We start from the raw sequence: 20,140 nt of genomic DNA on the forward strand, positions 1-20,140 counted from the left end.
TTCCTAATAGTTAATGGTCAGTGCTCAACATCTGCCAAACAGTTGGCTGAACCACTTGCAGAGTAAGTTTAACAAGCAGCTAAGGGTCTCAGCCTTTTGAGATTTTTTCTTGTACCTCTTCTTTTGTCTGCATTCTTCTTACATGTTTATGCACCGTTTTTCTAGAGTACTGTGCCCATCTGGCTGCCATAAACATCCAAACAATGTGTGGGGTACAGGTTTCTACAACTATGTAAGTTGCCTCTAAAACTGAAAAATATAATCCTCTGTGAACGTGTGTTTGCCATATGTTAAAGTTCTATGGTATTAAAAGCAATAGTAACAAAATACTCATTTATTTATCTTTCTTTTCGCTTTAGGAATCTTCAATATGTCAAGCAGCAATACATTGGGGAATATTGAGTCCAGAAGATAGTAAAGTCATAATAGTGGAAATAATCCCAGGTCAAAGAAGTTATGAACAATCAACCAGGAATGGAATTACATCAAAATCATTTGGCGCTTCTCCTTGGTCCTTTAAAGTTAGATTGTCAATTGAAGAACCAGAGGAGCCAGATCGGGAACCATTTAGATTACCAGCAGGTGATTCATGTCTACTATTTTTCTATAGCATGCAAGAGTTTTATATCAAGAACAATGTGCTTATGTTACAAATTGCTTAGAAACCACAAAAGGTTTAAAACTAAATCGGTCCATATGAAAAAACAAATACACAAGTTCATTTAAGATAAATATTTTGCAGCAGTAACTATACTATATAGTTGCTAGATAAAATAGTTCTCATTCTCCACTGCAGGTTGGCAAAAGCAGTATGGGTTTATATAATTATTATGTCTTGCAACCGAGTTTCTTTTCAATTTTTAGACAACTTCTCCAAAGTGATGATTTACGGAACACTAAGAGTTGATATCACTTTTTATAGATACTGTTAGAATTTATGCACATTTCTTACCAAATTCTGTAGTTTAGTTTTCCTTTCCAAACTCAGATTCAGCTGTGTGTCAGCATGCTATTTTATATACCAACTTATTCAAAAGTTATTTTCATTCTAATACCCGATATGTAATTTCCATTTTAGGAAAATCATCTTGTTCATTAACTGCACTACAAGTTAAAGATCGCTCGGCAGAGTAAGCATTGTTTTCTGTTTTCATTCCATTTTCCTACATTAGCTCTATCGTTTCATTAAATCAATTGTCAAAGTCTTCTCACAAAATAATGATTTATCCAAAAGAAAATTTTAATTTTCTGGGTTTCATTTGCTTAGAATGGACTGTCCATCTGATTGTATGAAAGCCAAATCTCCAGTTTATGGATCTGGAACCTACGCATCAGTAAGTTGAAATGTTAAATAAGAGCATAAGTACATTGAAAATGTAGCTGTGACTGTGGCAAAAAATAAACTAGAGAAATAAAGTAATAAAAATGTAAGAAAAGTTGTATTATTAGATATCTACCTTTTTCCGTAGGTTTCCTCCATGTGCAAAGCAGCTCTTCATGATGGAGTAATAGACAACAAAGGAGGAAAAATATTTATTGAAAAGGTTAAAGGGCTACCTAGTTATGAAGAAAGCACAAGGAATGGAGTGAAGTCCAATAAATACGGCTCTTCTAAAGAATCATTTAGAGTCTATAAGCCAAAGAGTAAACCTTCTGGATGGGAAACTGTGAAGAAACCAGAGCTTACTGATCACACATCAACATTTGAAGCTTTGGAACCCTCCAAACAAACAGACCCTTTCCATCCTAAAGGAACAGAAGTAAATACTGAATCAGGTGGAAAGAAAACTAAGAAACCGATAGGTAACATTTTTTCATAAAGTATATTAAAATGCACACTGATAGTCAAAACAAAATACTTCTGTGATAGTATTGTTAAGGACTGGCGGAACGCACCATGTATAGATGGTAAGAAACTAGGTGCGTTCGCAGTCCGAGGTCCACCGTGCAGGTAAAAGACCCTGCAGCTAGCAAGACGGACAATATGGCGGTACACTAAAGGATACACGCGTGGGTTAAACCTCACCCAGCGTGAAGAAAGCGATCCTGTTAATCCACAGGACCGCAGTACCGCACTAGTGCGCGAGCAAGTGGTCAGCGGACTTAACCCCAGAAGGGATTGGAGCCCGATTAGACCCTTGCTGGCGTAACACCGCAACTGGGTGTGTAGAGAACCTTAAGGAATATAAGTGCACAAGAGTGCGAGCGATGCCGCACTAACGGACGCCACTAACCACCCAGACTCGGGTATGGAAAGCGCAAGACAGGCGCACGGCGCCGTACTGGCAGGCACAGCTACAGGACGCTGAGATTTGTTTTTAGTGCTGTAGGCTAAGTCGGGCGCTAGGTAGCAGCCATACACCTTCCGCGAACAGACATTCAATAGGGAAGGGGTTTCCAAGGACGACTTGCACTCACAACATACACACATCAACAATTGTTTGACAATACTAGCGCATGGCCGTGCGGTCATGCGCAGTTTATATAACAGCAGCACAGGAAGTGGCCACAGCACTTTTGCCCTTCTAGGACCTGCCAAGAGGACCAATGGAATGTGCTGCAGAGCCTGAGCACATGACCCTCGATCTCCAACGGGAGACCTTACGCTGGGCATGCTCAGTACATGCAGACAAGGACTTAGTCCCAGAGAAGTCCGCTCGCTGCTGACCAGCACTGACTTTAATGGCAGAGACTGGAGAAGCAGCACTAACTCTCAGAACAGAGTGAGAATGAGCAAGACGCTGGGACCGACGTCCTTGCTGAGCAGGCTCCACTGCGGCTGGACAAGAATGGGAGACCGCAGCGGAAGTGGCTCGAGATTCCCCCTGTGCAGAAGCGGGAACTCGACCCCTAACATTACCCCCCCCTCCTAGGGCCCCCCCCTCCTTGGGCCTCGCTACGTTCGAAGACAGCAATGAGCTGCGGAGCCCGAATGTGCTCCACAGGCTCCCAGGTTCTATCCTCTGGACCATGACCCTTCCAATCCACCAAATAAAATTTTTTGCCACGTACCACCTTGCTTCCCACAATAGCATTCACCTCAAACTCATCCGTGGATGAACCCGATGTCCCAGCAGATAACTCAGAAAACCGAGACAAACGAACGGGCTTTAAGAGGGAAACGTGAAAGGTATCGGTGATACCAAGGCGTGGAGGAATGGCCAAACGGTAAACCACAGGGTTGACCTGTTCCAGAACTTTAAACGGGCCAATGTAGCGAGGAGCAAACTTAGTGGACTCAACTCGCAGCCTGATGTTACGGGCGGAGAGCCACACTAAGTCGCCGGGAGCAAAGACCGGAGCGGGACGCCGGTGTGTATCAGCCGAAACCCTCATTCTCTCCTTGGAGGCCCGAATGGCATCCTGTGTGCGGTCCCAGATGTCCCGTGCCTCCACCGCCCAGTCTGCCACCCTAGAATCGGTGGATGACACGGGCATGGGCACAGGAACACGCGGATGCTGGCCGTAATTAAGGAGAAAAGGAGTTTGGCCAGTGGAATCGGCTACGGCGTTGTTCAAGGCAAATTCCGCCCAAGGTAGCAAAGATGCCCAGTCATCCTGCCTAGCGGAGACGAAATGTCGCAAATACGTCACCAGAGTCTGGTTGGTTCTCTCCACCAACCCATTCGTCTCGGGATGATATGCAGAGGAGAGGTTTAACTCTATGCTGAGCAAACGGCAGAGCTCTCTCCAAAACCGAGACGCGAACTGGGGACCCCGATCGCTGACAATCTTATCAGGCATACCATGCAATCGAAAAACATGCTTCATGAACAACACCGCCAAGGCCCGTGCTGAGGGTAACCGAGGAAGCGGTACCAAATGTACCATCTTAGAGAAATGGTCGGTGACTACCCAAATAATGGAGCAGCCACGCGACTTGGGTAAGCCCACCACAAAGTCCATTCCGACCATCTCCCAGGGCCTGTCTGCCACCGGTAGAGGGTAAAGCAACCCAGCAGGCCGTTGCCGAGGAGACCGATTCTGGGCGCAAGAAACGCACGCCTGAATATAGTCCTTGACATCTCGGACCATATGCGGCCACCAATATGTTCTCGCCAAAAGCTCAGACGTCCTCTTGGTCCCAAAATGCCCACCCACTCTGGAGGAGTGAGCCCAAGAGAGAACCTCCGGTCGCAAGTTAGCTGGCACGAAAGTCTTGCCCGGGGGCACAGACTCCAGCGAAACCGGAGCTACAGTTCTCAAGCTCTCAGGCGGGACAATAAGCCGAGGCTCCTCCTCCTCAGATGACACTACGGAGCGGGAGAGAGCGTCGGCACGAACGTTCTTCTCCCCGGAGAGAAAATGGAGGGTAAAATGGAACCGGGAGAAAAACAGGGACCATCTAGCCTGGCGAGAATTTAGCCGCTGGGCCGTCTGTATATACACCAAGTTCTTGTGATCAGTGAAGACTTGGAAGGGAAAGCGAGCTCCCTCCAAGAGGTGTCTCCACTCTGAAAAAGCCAACTTCATGGCTAGCAACTCCCTGTCCCCGATGGAATAATTCCTCTCCGCTGGTGTGAAAGTTTTGGAGAAGAAGAAGCAAGGATGCTTCCGACCTTGAGCATCCTTTTGGAAAAGGACTGCTCCAGCACCAACGGATGAGGCATCCACCTCCAAGATGAATGGTTTATCTACATCGGGGCGATGTAAGATGGGAGCGCTAGCGAAGTGTGACTTAATCGAGAGAAAAGCCTTGGAGACCTCCTCTGACCACAACTTGGGATTTGCTCCCTTCTTGGTGAGGGCGACCAAGGGAGCTACCAAAGTTGAGAAGTGTGGAATGAACTGGCGATAGTAATTAATGAACCCCATAAAGCGCTGCACCGCTTTAAGAGAATGGGGTTCCTGCCAGTCCATTACTGCCTGTAGCTTGGCAGGATCCATAGCCAAACCCTGGGCAGAAATGATATACCCAAGGAAAGGCAAGGACTCCTGCTCAAACACACACTTCTCCAACTTAGCGTAGAGGGAGTTTGCCCGTAAGAGGTCGAAGACTTTGCGAACATCTCTCCGATGGGAGTCTATATCTGGAGAGTAGATGAGAATGTCATCCAGATAGACTACGACCGAGGTGGTGAGCATATCCCGAAAGATGTCATTCACAAAGTCTTGGAAAACGGCTGGGGCATTACAGAGCCCAAAGGGCATCACTAGATATTCATAGTGCCCATCCCTGGTGTTAAAAGCCGTCTTCCATTCATCCCCCTCACGGATGCGAATCAGGTTGTAAGCACCCCGCAGATCTAACTTTGTAAATACCTTTGCTCCCCGTAGCCTATCAAAGAGCTCAGATATCAGGGGTAATGGGTACTTGTTCTTAACGGTAATGGCGTTAAGACCCCTGTAGTCTATGCATGGACGTAAGTCTCCAGTCTTCTTCTGTACGAAGAAGAACCCAGCCCCTGCCGGTGACACTGACTTCCTAATGAATCCTCTTGCCAGATTCTCCTGAATATACTGGGACATTGCCTCCGTCTCCGGGAGAGATAACGGGTAGACTCGACCCCGGGGAGGCTCAGCACCAGGCAAGAGGTCAATAGGACAGTCATAGGGACGGTGAGGCGGAAGAGTCTCCGCAGCTCTTTTGGAGAACACGTCTGCATGGGACCAATAGTGCTTGGGGAGAGAGGAAAGATCTGCGGGTACCTGTGTAGTAGCAACCTGAACGCACTCCCTCTGACATCTACCCTCACAGGATTTACTCCATCCCAAAATTCTCCCAGAGGACCACTCAATATGAGGAGAATGGTAGCGAAGCCATGGCATCCCCAACAGGACCTCATCAATTCCCTCAGGAATGACTAATAGGGAGATTATCTCCTGATGTGATGGAGACACAGACAGCGTGAAAGGAATGGTTTGGTGGGTAATCTGTGAAGGTAGTGTTGACCCATTTACCACTCGAACGGTCACTGGCTGGGCGAGCATCACCAAGGGTATTGCGTGACGCTGGGCAAAGGCGGAGGACATAAAGTTACCCTCTGCCCCAGAATCCAAGCAAAGCTCGACCGTAAGAGTGGATGGGCCTATGGTAATTGTCCCCTTGAAGGACAACTTTGAGGCAAACGTCGCCGTGTCTAGTGTACCTCCTCCAACTGCCACTAGACGCTGACGTTTCCCCGACCGCTGAGGACTCTTGGAGACAAGACGTCCTGACTGCTGGCAAACATGACGGACCTTATGTGCACGAGCGGACTGAGACTTAGATCCCGCTCGTGTCACCTCCAAGGTCTCATGTGACTCAGATGCCTGGACTGGCGATTCCAAAGGTTTGGCGAAGGTAGGAGCCAGCCGAAACCTCTGCCTACACTGGGCTCGTTCCAACCTCCGCTCGTTAAAACGGAGGTCTATACGAGTAGAAATAGATATTAACTCCTCCAGTGTGGCAGGAATCTCCCTAGTGGCCAGAGCGTCCTTAACATGGTCAGCCAGGCCCCTCCAGAATATGGGGATAAGGGCTTTGTCCGACCACTCCAGCTCGGAAGCTAAAGTACGGAATCGGACAGAAAAATGGCTGACCAAGGACTCACCCTGAGTTAATGCCAGTAGTTGGAGCGCTGTATCATGGGTGAGTTGAGGTCCTAGAAAGACCTTTTTCAGCGTGCCCAGAAACAACGGAGCACTCTGCACCACATGATCATCACGCTCCCACAGCGGCGTAGCCCACTCCAACGCCCTGTCCGACAACAGCGAGACAATAAATCCCACCTTAGCCCGCTCTGTAGGAAAACGTGCAGCCAGGAGCTCGAGGTGGATAGAGCACTGACTCACGAATCCCCTACAAGTTTTGCAATCTCCAGAAAATTTTTCTGGCAACGGGAGGCGGGATAATGTCGGAACAGGGGTGGCAGTGGACAAGGTTGCTGCCGCCACGCCAGCAGCCTTTACAGCAACTGCGGTAACATCCACAGCTGAGGTTGAGTTCTCGAGAACCTTCAACCTACCCTCCAACTGCTGGATATACCGCAAAGATTGCTGAATGTCCGCCATACTAGCCAGACCTTGGCGCTAGTATTCTGTTAAGGACTGGCGGAACGCACCATGTATAGATGGTAAGAAACTAGGTGCGTTCGCAGTCCGAGGTCCACCGTGCAGGTAAAAGACCCTGCAGCTAGCAAGACGGACAATATGGCGGTACACTAAAGGATACACGCGTGGGTTAAACCTCACCCAGCGTGAAGAAAGCGATCCTGTTAATCCACAGGACCGCAGTACCGCACTAGTGCGCGAGCAAGTGGTCAGCGGACTTAACCCCAGAAGGGATTGGAGCCCGATTAGACCCTTGCTGGCGTAACACCGCAACTGGGTGTGTAGAGAACCTTAAGGAATATAAGTGCACAAGAGTGCGAGCGATGCCGCACTAACGGACGCCACTAACCACCCAGACTCGGGTATGGAAAGCGCAAGACAGGCGCACGGCGCCGTACTGGCAGGCACAGCTACAGGACGCTGAGATGTGTTTTTAGTGCTGTAGGCTAAGTCGGGCGCTAGGTAGCAGCCATACACCTTCCGCGAACAGACATTCAATAGGGAAGGGGTTTCCAAGGACGACTTGCACTCACAACATACACACATCAACAATTGTTTGACAATACTAGCGCATGGCCGTGCGGTCATGCGCAGTTTATATAACAGCAGCACAGGAAGTGGCCACAGCACTTTTGCCCTTCTAGGACCTGCCAAGAGGACCAATGGAATGTGCTGCAGAGCCTGAGCACATGACCCTCGATCTCCAACGGGAGACCTTACGCTGGGCATGCTCAGTACATGCAGACAAGGACTTAGTCCCAGAGAAGTCCGCTCGCTGCTGACCAGCACTGACTTTAATGGCAGAGACTGGAGAAGCAGCACTAACTCTCAGAACAGAGTGAGAATGAGCAAGACGCTGGGACCGACGTCCTTGCTGAGCAGGCTCCACTGCGGCTGGACAAGAATGGGAGACCGCAGCGGAAGTGGCTCGAGATTCCCCCTGTGCAGAAGCGGGAACTCGACCCCTAACAGTACCCCCCATCCTAGGGGCCCCCCCTCCTTGGGCCTCGCTACGTTCGAAGACAGCAATGAGCTGCGGAGCCCGAATGTGCTCCACAGGCTCCCAGGTTCTATCCTCTGGACCATGACCCTTCCAATCCACCAAATAAAATTTTTTGCCACGTACCACCTTGCTTCCCACAATAGCATTCACCTCAAACTCATCCGTGGATGAACCCGATGTCCCAGCAGATAACTCAGAAAACCGAGACAAACGAACGGGCTTTAAGAGGGAAACGTGAAAGGTATCGGTGATACCAAGGCGTGGAGGAATGGCCAAACGGTAAACCACAGGGTTGACCTGTTCCAGAACTTTAAACGGGCCAATGTAGCGAGGAGCAAACTTAGTGAGAAGCAGCACTAACTCTCAGAACAGAGTGAGAATGAGCAAGACGCTGGGACCGACGTCCTTGCTGAGCAGGCTCCACTGCGGCTGGACAAGAATGGGAGACCGCAGCGGAAGTGGCTCGAGATTCCCCCTGTGCAGAAGCGGGAACTCGACCCCTAACAAGTATGAAGTGAAAAAATACACTTATTCCTAAATTAAAGAAAAAAGGCAGTGGCTACAGAGATTGTAGAAGAATTTATAGGACACCAGCCACTCAAATTCATTGCTGCTCCCAGTATACTCACACAATGACATATTTTAATATATTCTTTAATTTTACAGTATGCAATTATTTGCTTTCTCATGAAATGCGGGATATAACACTGCAGCACACGTTTAACATTTTAGTAACATGTAATATAATGAACAACCTGAGATCACTCTGATTAGATTAAAATACGTTTTGATCCATTTCATCATCTAGCAAGGTATTGAATAGACTGAATGATTAAATCATCTAGTTAATTAAAGCATCCATTTGTTTTAGTGAGGACCTATAATACCATACATACACCAATAGAAACATGCTAGTCAGCCACCATTTCATCTATAGGTTGAAAATAAATTCGTAAGATTTTTTTTTCTTGTTTCCTAATAGTTAATGGTCAGTGCTCAACATCTGCCAAACAGTTAGCTGAACCACTTGCAGAGTAAGTTTAACAAGCAGCTAAGGGTCTCAGCCTTTTGAGATTTTTTCTTGTACCTCTTCTTTTGTCTGCATTCTTCTTACATGTTTATGCACCGTTTTTCTAGAGTACTGTGCCCATCTGGCTGCCATAAACATCCAAACAATGTGTGGGGTACAGGTTTCTACAACTATGTAAGTTGCCTCTAAAACTGAAAAATATAATCCTCTGTGAACGTGTGTTTGCCATATGTTAAAGTTCTATGGTATTAAAAGCAATAGTAACAAAATACTCATTTATTTATCTTTCTTTTCGCTTTAGGAATCTTCAATATGTCAAGCAGCAATACATTGGGGAATATTGAGTCCAGAAGATAGTAAAGTCATAATAGTGGAAAGAATCCCAGGTCAAAAGAGTTATGAACAATCAACCAGGAATGGAATTACATCAAAATCATTTGGCGCTTCTCCTTGGTCCTTTAAAGTTAGATTGTCAATTGAAGAACCAGAGGAGCCAGATCGGGAACCATTTAGATTACCAGCAGGTGATTCATGTCTACTATTTTTCCATAGCATGCAAGAGTTTTATATCAACAACAATGTGCTTATGTTACAAATTGCTTAGAAACCACAAAAGGTTTAAAACTAAATCGGTCCATATGAAAAAACAAATACACAAGTTCATTTAAGATAAAAATTTTGCAGCAGTAACTATACTATATAGTTGCTAGATAAAATAGTTCTCATTCTCCACTGCAGGTTGGCAAAAGCAGTATGGGTTTATATAATTATTATGTCTTGCAACCGAGTTTCTTTTCAATTTTTAGACAACTTCTCCAAAGTGATGATTTACGGAACACTAAGAGTTGATATCACTTTTTATAGATACTGTTAGAATTTATGCACATTTCTTACCAAATTCTGTAGTTTAGTTTTCCTTTCCAAACTGAGATTCAGCTGTGTGTCAGCATGCTATTTTATATACCAACTTATTCAAAAGTTATTTTCATTCTATTACCCGATATGTAATTTCCATTTTAGGAAAATCATCTTGTTCATTAACTGCACTACAAGTTAAAGATCGTTCAGCAGAGTAAGCATTGTTTTCTGTTTTCATTCCATTTTCCTACATTAGCTCTATCGTTTCATTAAATCAATTGTCAAAGTCTTCTCACAAAATAATGACTTATCCAAAAGAAAATTTTAATTTTCTGGGTTTCATTTGCTTAGAATGGACTGTCCATCTGATTGTATGAAAGCCAAATCTCCAGTTTATGGATCTGGAACCTACGCATCAGTAAGTTGAAATGTTAAATAAGAGCGTAAGTACATTGAAAATGTAGCTGTGACTGTGGCGAAAAAAAAAAACTAGAGAAATAAAGTAAGAAAAATGTAAGAAAAGTTGTATTATTAGATATCTACCTTTTTCCGTAGGTTTCCTCCATGTGCAGAGCAGCTCTTCATGATGGAGTGATAGACAACAAAGGAGGAAAAATATTTATTGAAAAGGTTAAAGGGCTACCTAGTTATGAAGAAAGCACAAGGAATGGAGTGAAGTCCAATAAATACGGCTCTTCTAAAGAATCATTTAGAGTCTATAAGCCAAAGAGTAAACCTTCTGGATGGGAAACTGTGAAGAAACCAGAGCTTACTGATCACACATCAACATTTGAAGCTTTGGAACCCTCCAAACAAACAGACCCTTTCCATCCTAAAGGAACAGAAGTAAATACTGAATCAGGTGGAAAGAAAACTAAGAAACCGATAGGTAACATTTTTTCATAAAGTATATTAAAATGCACACTGATAGTCAAAACAAAATACTTCTGTGATAGTATGAAGTGAAAAAATACACTTATTCCTAAATTAAAGAAAAAAGGCAGTGGCTACAGAGATTGTAGAAGAATTTATAGGACACCAGCCACTCAAATTCATTGCTGCTCCCAGTATACTCACACAATGACATATTTTAATATATTCTTTAATTTTACAGTATGCAATTATTTGCTTTCTCATGAAATGCGGGATATAACACTGCAGCACACGTTTAACATTTTAGTAACATGTAATATAATGAACAACCTGAGATCACTCTGATTAGATTAAAATACGTTTTGATCCATTTCATCATCTAGCAAGGTATTGAATAGACTGAATGATTAAATCATCTAGTTAATTAAAGCATCCATTTGTTTTAGTGAGGACCTATAATACCATACATACACCAATAGAAACATGCTAGTCAGCCACCATTTCATCTATAGGTTGAAAATAAATTCGTAAGATTTTTTTTCTTTTTTCCTAATAGTTAATGGTCAGTGCTCAACATCTGCCAAACAGTTGGCTGAACCACTTGCAGAGTAAGTTTAACAAGCAGCTAAGGGTCTCAGCCTTTTGAGATTTTTTCTTGTACCTCTTCTTTTGTCTGCATTCTTCTTACATGTATATGCACCCTTTTTCTAGAGTACTGTGCCCATCTGGCTGCCATAAACATCCAAACAATGTGTGGGGTACAGGTTTCTACAACTATGTAAGTTGCCTCTAAAACTGAAAAATATAATCCTCTGTGAACGTGTGTTTGCCATATGTTAAATTTCTATGGTATTAAAAGCAATAGTAACAAAATACTCATTTATTTATCTTTCTTTTCGCTTTAGGAATCTTCAATATGTCAAGCAGCAATACATTGGGGAATATTGAGTCCAGAAGATAGTAAAGTCATAATAGTGGAAAGAATCCCAGGTCAAAAGAGTTATGAACAATCAACCAGGAATGGAATTACATCAAAATCATTTGGCGCTTTTCCTTGGTCCTTTAAAGTTAGATTGTCAATTGAAGAACCAGAGGAGCCAGATCAGGAACCATTTAGATTACCAGCAGGTGATCCATGTCTACTATTTTTCCATAGCATGCAAGAGTTTTATATCAAGAACAATGTGCTTATGTTATAAATTGCTTAGAAACCACAAAAGTTTTTAAACTAAATTGGTCCATATGAAAAAACAAATACACAATTTCATTTAAGATAAAAATTTTGCAGCAGTAACCATACTATATAGTTACTAGACAAAATAGTTCTCATTCTCCATTGCAGGTTGGCAAAGCAGTATGGGTTTATATAATTATTATGTCTTGCAACCGAGTTTCTTTTCAATTTTTAGACAACTTCTCCAAAGTGATGATTTACGGAACACTAAGAGTTGAAATCACTGTTTATAGATACTGTTAGAATTTATGCACATTTCTTACCAAATTCTGTAGTTTAGTTTTCCTTTCCAAACTCAGATTCAGCTGTGTGTCAGCATGCTATTTTATATACCAACTTATTCAAAAGTTATTTTCATTCTATTACCCGATATGTAATTTCTATTTTAGGAAAATCATCTTGTTCATTAACTGCACTGGAAGTTAAAGATCGTTCTGCAGAGTAAGCATTGTTTTCTGTTTTCATTTCATTTTCCTATGTTAGCTCTATCGTTTCATTAAATCAATTGCGAAAGTCTTCTAAAAAAAAAATTACTTATCCAAAAGAAAATTTTAATATTCTGGGTTTCATTTGCTTAGAATGGACTGTCCATCTGACTGTATGAAAGACAAATCTCCAGTTTATGGATTTGGAACCTACGCATCAGTAAGTTGAAATGTTAAATAAGAGCGTAAGTGCATTGAAAATGTAGCTGTGACTGTGGAAAAAAACTGGAGAAATAAAGAAATAAAAATTTAAGAAAAGTTGTATTATTAGATATCTACCTTTTTCCGTAGGTTTCCTCCATGTGCAGAGCAGCTCTTCATAATGGAGTAATAGACAACAAAGGAGGAAAAATATTTATTGAAAAGGTTAAAGGGCTACCTAGTTATGAAGAAAGCACAAGGAATGGAGTGAAGTCCAATAAATACGGCTCTTCTAAAGAATCATTTAGAGTCTATAAGCCAAAGAGTAAACATTCTGGATGGGAAACTGTGAAGAAACCAGAGCTTACTGATCACACATCAACATTTGAAGCTTTGGAACCCTCCAAACAATCAGACCCTTTCCATCCTAAAGGAACAGAAGTAAATACTGAATCAGGTGGAAAGAAAACTAAGAAACCGATAGGTAACATTTTTTCATAAAGTATATTAAAATGCATACTGGTAGTCAAAACAAAATACTTCTGTGACAGTAGAAAGTGAAAAAATACACTTATTCCTAAATTACAGCAAAAAGGCAGTGGCTACAGAGATTGTAGAAGAATTTATAGGACACCAGCCACTCAAATTCATTGCTGCTCCCAGTATACTCACACAATGACATATTTTAATATATTCTTTAATTTTACAGTATGCAATTATTTGCTTTCTCATTAAATGTGGGATATAACACTGCAGCACACGTTTAACATTTTAGTAACATGTAATATAATGAACAACCTGAGATCACTCTGATTAGATTAAAATACGTTTTGATCCATTTCATCATCTAGCAAGGTATTGAATAGATTGAATGATTAAATCATCTAGTTAATTAAAGCATCCATTTGTTTTAGTGAGGACCTATAATACCATACATACACCAATAGAAACATGCTAGTCAGCCACCATTTCATCTATAGGTTGAAAATAAATTCCTAAGATTTTTTTTCTTTTTTCCTAATAGTTAATGGTCAGTGCTCAACATCTGCCAAACAGTTGGCTGAACCACTTGCAGAGTAAGTTTAACAAGCAGCTAAGGGTCTCAGCCTTTTGAGATTTTTTCTTGTACCTCTTCTTTTGTCTGCATTCTTCTTTCATGTTTATGCACTGTTTTTCTAGAGTACTGTGCCCATCTGGCTGCCATAAACATCCAAACAATGTGTGGGGTACAGGTTTCTACAACTATGTAAGTTGCCTCTAAAACTGAAAAATATAATCCTCTGTGAACGTGTGTTTGCCATATGTTAAAGTTCTATGGTATTAAAAGCAATAGTAACAAAATACTCATTTATTTATCTTTCTTTTCGCTTTAGGAATCTTCAATATGTCAAGCAGCAATACATTGGGGAATATTGAGTCCAGAAGATAGTAAAGTCATAATAGTGGAAAGAATCCCAGGTCAAAAGAGTTATGAACAATCAACCAGGAATGGAATTACATCAAAATCATTTGGCGCTTCTCCTTGGTCCTTTAAAGTTAGATTGTCAATTGAAGAACCAGAGGAGCCAGATCGGGAACCATTTAGATTACCAGCAGGTGATTCATATCTACTATTTTTCCATAGCATGCAAGAGTTTTATATCAAGAACAACGTGCTTATGTTACAAATTGCTTAGAAACCACAAAAGGTTTAAAACTAAATCGGTCTATATGAAAAAACAAATACACAAGTTCATTTAAGATAAAAATTTTGCAGCAGTAACTATACTATATAGTTGCTAGACAAAATAGTTCTCATTCTCCACTGCAGGTTGGCAAAAGCAGTATGGGTTTATATAATTATTATGTCTTGCAACCGAGTTTCTTTTCAATTTTTAGACTTTTCCAAAGTGATGATTTACGGAACACTAAGAGTTGAAATCACTATTTATAGATTCTGTTGGAATTAATGCACATTTCTTACCAAATTCTGTAGTTTAGTTTTCCTTTCCAAACTCAGATTCAGCTGTGTGTCAGCATGCTATTTTATATACCAACTTATTAAAAAGTTATTTTCATTCTATTACCCGATATGTAATTTCCATTTTAGGAAAATCATCTTGTTTATTAAGTGCTCTGGAAGTTAAAGATCGTTCTGCAGAGTAAGCATTGTTTTCTGTTTTCATTCCATTTTCCTACATTAGCTCTATCATTTCATTAAATCAATTGTCAAAGTCTTCTCAAAAAATAATTACTTATCCAAAAGAAAATTTTAATTTTCTGGGTTTCATTTGCTTAGAATGGACTGTCCATCTGATTGTATGAAAGACAAATCTCCAGTTTATGGATCTGGAACCTACGCATCAGTAAGTTGAAATGTTAAATATGAGCGTAAGTACAATGAAAATGTAGCTGTGACTGTGGAAAAAGAACTAGAGGAATAAAGAAATAAAAATGTAAGAAAAGTTGTATTATTAGATATCTACCTTTTTCCGTAGGTTTCCTCCATGTGCAGAGCAGCTCTTCATGATGGAGTAATAGACAACAAAGGAGGAAAAATATTTATTGAAAAGGTTAAAGGGCTACCTAGTTATGAAGAAAGCACAAGGAATGGAGTGAAGTCCAATAAATACGGCTCTTCTAAAGAATCATTTAGAGTCTATAAGCCAAAGAGTAAACCTTCTGGATGGGAAACTGTGAAGAAACCAGAGCTTACTGATCACACATCAACATTTGAAGCTTTGGAACCCTCCAAACAAACAGACCCTTTCCATCCTAAAGGAACAGAAGTAAATACTGAATCAGGTGGAAAGAAAACTAAGAAACCGATAGGTAACATTTTTTCATAAAGTATATTAAAATGCATACTGATAGTCAAAACAAAATACTTCTGTGATAGTAGGAAGTGAAAAAATACACTTATTCCTAAATTACAGCAAAAAGGCAGTGGCTACAGAGATTGTAGAAGAATTTATAGGACACCAGCCACTCAAATTCATTGCTGCTCCCAGTATACTCACACAATGACATATTTTAATATATTCTTTAATTTTACAGTATGCAATTATTTGCTTTCTCATGTAATGCGGGATATAACACTGCAGCACACGTTTAACATTTTAGTAACATATAATATAATGAACAACCTGAGATCACTCTGATTAGATTAAAATACGTTTTGATCCATTTCATCATCTAGCAAGGTATTGAATAGATTGAATGATTAAATCATCTAGTTAATTAAAGCATCCATTTGTTTTAGTGAGGACCTATAATACCATACATACACCAATAGAAACATGCTAGTCAGCCACCATTTCATCTATAGGTTGAAAATAAATTCGTAAGATTTTTTTTTCTTTTTTCCTAATAGTTAATGGTCAGTGCTCAACATCTGCCAAACAGTTGGCTGAACCACTTGCAGAGTAAGTTTAACAAGCAGCTAAGGGTCTCAGCCTTTTGAGATTTTTTCTTGTACCTCTTCTTTTGTCTGCATTCTTCTTACATGTTTATGCACTGTTTTTCTAGAGTACTGTGCCCATCTGGCTGCCATAAACATCCAAACAATGTGTGGGGTACAGGTTTCTACAACTATGTAAGTTGCCTCTAAAACTGAAAAATATAATCCTCTGTGAACGTGTGTTTGCCATATGTTAAAGTTCTATGGTATTAAAAGCAATAGTAACAAAATACTCATTTATTTATCTTTCTTTTCGCTTTAGGAATCTTCAATATGTCAAGCAGCAATACATTGGGGAATATTGAGTCCAGAAGATAGTAAAGTCATAATAGTGGAAATAATCCCAGGTCAAAAGAGTTATGAACAATCAACCAGGAATGGAATTACATCAAAATCATTTGGCGCTTCTCCTTGGTCCTTTAAAGTTAGATTGTCAATTGAAGAACCAGAGGAGCCAGATCGGGAACCATTTAGATTACCAGCAGGTGATCCATGTCTACTATTTTTCCATAGCATGCAAGAGTTTTATATCAAGAACAATGTGCTTATGTTATAAATTGCTTAGAAACCACAAAAGTTTTTAAACTAAATTGGTCCATATGAAAAAACAAATACACAATTTCATTTAAGATAAAAATTTTGCAGCAGTAACCATACTATATAGTTACTAGACAAAATAGTTCTCATTCTCCATTGCAGGTTGGCAAAGCAGTATGGGTTTATATAATTATTATGTCTTGCAACCGAGTTTCTTTTCAATTTTTAGACAACTTCTCCAAAGTGATGATTTACGGAACACTAAGAGTTGAAATCACTGTTTATAGATACTGTTAGAATTTATGCACATTTCTTACCAAATTCTGTAGTTTAGTTTTCCTTTCCAAACTCAGATTCAGCTGTGTGTCAGCATGCTATTTTATATACCAACTTATTCAAAAGTTATTTTCATTCTATTACCCGATATGTAATTTCTATTTTAGGAAAATCATCTTGTTCATTAACTGCACTGGAAGTTAAAGATCGTTCTGCAGAGTAAGCATTGTTTTCTGTTTTCATTTCATTTTCCTATATTAGCTCTATCGTTTCATTAAATCAATTGCGAAAGTCTTCTAAAAAAAAAATTACTTATCCAAAAGAAAATTTTAATATTCTGGGTTTCATTTGCTTAGAATGGACTGTCCATCTGACTGTATGAAAGACAAATCTCCAGTTTATGGATTTGGAACCTACGCATCAGTAAGTTGAAATGTTAAATAAGAGCGTAAGTGCATTGAAAATGTAGCTGTGACTGTGGAAAAAAACTGGAGAAATAAAGAAATAAAAATTTAAGAAAAGTTGTATTATTAGATATCTACCTTTTTCCGTAGGTTTCCTCCATGTGCAGAGCAGCTCTTCATAATGGAGTAATAGACAACAAAGGAGGAAAAATATTTATTGAAAAGGTTAAAGGGCTACCTAGTTATGAAGAAAGCACAAGGAATGGAGTGAAGTCCAATAAATACGGCTCTTCTAAAGAATCATTTAGAGTCTATAAGCCAAAGAGTAAACATTCTGGATGGGAAACTGTGAAGAAACCAGAGCTTACTGATCACACATCAACATTTGAAGCTTTGGAACCCTCCAAACAATCAGACCCTTTCCATCCTAAAGGAACAGAAGTAAATACTGAATCAGGTGGAAAGAAAACTAAGAAACCGATAGGTAACATTTTTTCATAAAGTATATTAAAATGCATACTGGTAGTCAAAACAAAATACTTCTGTGACAGTAGAAAGTGAAAAAATACACTTATTCCTAAATTACAGCAAAAAGGCAGTGGCTACAGAGATTGTAGAAGAATTTATAGGACACCAGCCACTCAAATTCATTGCTGCTCCCAGTATACTCACACAATGACATATTTTAATATATTCTTTAATTTTACAGTATGCAATTATTTGCTTTCTCATGAAATGTGGGATATAACACTGCAGCACACGTTTAACATTTTAGTAACATGTAATATAATGAACAACCTGAGATCACTCTGATTAGATTAAAATACGTTTTGATCCATTTCATCATCTAGCAAGGTATTGAATAGATTGAATGATTAAATCATCTAGTTAATTAAAGCATCCATTTGTTTTAGTGAGGACCTATAATACCATACATACACCAATAGAAACATGCTAGTCAGCCACCATTTCATCTATAGGTTGAAAATAAATTCCTAAGATTTTTTTTCTTTTTTCCTAATAGTTAATGGTCAGTGCTCAACATCTGCCAAACAGTTGGCTGAACCACTTGCAGAGTAAGTTTAACAAGCAGCTAAGGGTCTCAGCCTTTTGAGATTTTTTCTTGTACCTCTTCTTTTGTCTGCATTCTTCTTTCATGTTTATGCACTGTTTTTCTAGAGTACTGTGCCCATCTGGCTGCCATAAACATCCAAACAATGTGTGGGGTACAGGTTTCTACAACTATGTAAGTTGCCTCTAAAACTGAAAAATATAATCCTCTGTGAACGTGTGTTTGCCATATGTTAAAGTTCTATGGTATTAAAAGCAATAGTAACAAAATACTCATTTATTTATCTTTCTTTTCGCTTTAGGAATCTTCAATATGTCAAGCAGCAATACATTGGGGAATATTGAGTCCAGAAGATAGTAAAGTCATAATAGTGGAAAGAATCCCAGGTCAAAAGAGTTATGAACAATCAACCAGGAATGGAATTACATCAAAATCATTTGGCGCTTCTCCTTGGTCCTTTAAAGTTAGATTGTCAATTGAAGAACCAGAGGAGCCAGATCGGGAACCATTTAGATTACCAGCAGGTGATTCATATCTACTATTTTTCCATAGCATGCAAGAGTTTTATATCAAGAACAACGTGCTTATGTTACAAATTGCTTAGAAACCACAAAAGGTTTAAAACTAAATCGGTCTATATGAAAAAACAAATACACAAGTTCATTTAAGATAAAAATTTTGCAGCAGTAACTATACTATATAGTTGCTAGACAAAATAGTTCTCATTCTCCACTGCAGGTTGGCAAAAGCAGTATGGGTTTATATAATTATTATGTCTTGCAACCGAGTTTCTTTTCAATTTTTAGACTTTTCCAAAGTGATGATTTACGGAACACTAAGAGTTGAAATCACTATTTATAGATTCTGTTGGAATTAATGCACATTTCTTACCAAATTCTGTAGTTTAGTTTTCCTTTCCAAACTCAGATTCAGCTGTGTGTCAGCATGCTATTTTATATACCAACTTATTAAAAAGTTATTTTCATTCTATTACCCGATATGTAATTTCCATTTTAGGAAAATCATCTTGTTCATTAAGTGCTCTGGAAGTTAAAGATCGTTCTGCAGAGTAAGCATTGTTTTCTGTTTTCATTCCATTTTCCTATATTAGCTCTATCATTTCATTAAATCAATTGTCAAAGTCTTCTCAAAAAATAATTACTTATCCAAAAGAAAATTTTAATTTTCTGGGTTTCATTTGCTTAGAATGGACTGTCCATCTGATTGTATGAAAGACAAATCTCCAGTTTATGGATCTGGAACCTACGCATCAGTAAGTTGAAATGTTAAATATGAGCGTAAGTACAATGAAAATGTAGCTGTGACTGTGGAAAAAGAACTAGAGGAATAAAGAAATAAAAATGTAAGAAAAGTTGCATTATTAGATATCTACCTTTTTCCGTAGGTTTCCTCCATGTGCAGAGCAGCTCTTCATGATGGAGTAATAGACAACAAAGGAGGAAAAATATTTATTGAAAAGGTTAAAGGGCTACCTAGTTATGAAGAAAGCACAAGGAATGGAGTGAAGTCCAATAAATACGGCTCTTCTAAAGAATCATTTAGAGTCTATAAGCCAAAGAGTAAACCTTCTGGATGGGAAACTGTGAAGAAACCAGAGCTTACTGATCACACATCAACATTTGAAGCTTTGGAACCCTCCAAACAAACAGACCCTTTCCATCCTAAAGGAACAGAAGTAAATACTGAATCAGGTGGAAAGAAAACTAAGAAACCGATAGGTAACATTTTTTCATAA

At 39.9% G+C, this 20,140-nt stretch overlaps 1 protein-coding gene and 1 long non-coding RNA gene across 2 annotated transcripts; both read left to right on the forward strand.

Moving 5' to 3' along the window:
* The first annotated feature begins 10,351 nt into the window (after positions 1–10,351).
* On the forward strand, positions 10,352–14,332 carry LOC138648127 (uncharacterized). Its single transcript, XM_069737632.1, has 11 exons — positions 10,352–10,366; positions 10,479–10,812; positions 11,353–11,404; positions 11,508–11,574; positions 11,702–11,924; positions 12,420–12,471; positions 12,609–12,675; positions 12,807–13,140; positions 13,681–13,732; positions 13,836–13,902; positions 14,030–14,332. The coding sequence occupies exons 1-11, from the start codon at positions 10,352–10,354 to the stop codon at positions 14,330–14,332; spliced, it is 1,566 nt and encodes a 521-aa protein (XP_069593733.1).
* Positions 14,333–18,664: 4,332 nt separating this feature from the next.
* On the forward strand, positions 18,665–19,753 carry LOC138647482 (uncharacterized). Its single transcript, XR_011314983.1, has 3 exons — positions 18,665–18,908; positions 19,402–19,453; positions 19,591–19,753. It is a non-coding gene; the product is annotated as an uncharacterized lncRNA (long non-coding RNA).
* Positions 19,754–20,140: the final 387 nt, after the last annotated feature.

This window comes from Ranitomeya imitator, chromosome 8, assembly GCF_032444005.1.
Source record: "Ranitomeya imitator isolate aRanImi1 chromosome 8, aRanImi1.pri, whole genome shotgun sequence".
NCBI classification, from domain to species: domain Eukaryota; kingdom Metazoa; phylum Chordata; class Amphibia; order Anura; family Dendrobatidae; genus Ranitomeya; species Ranitomeya imitator.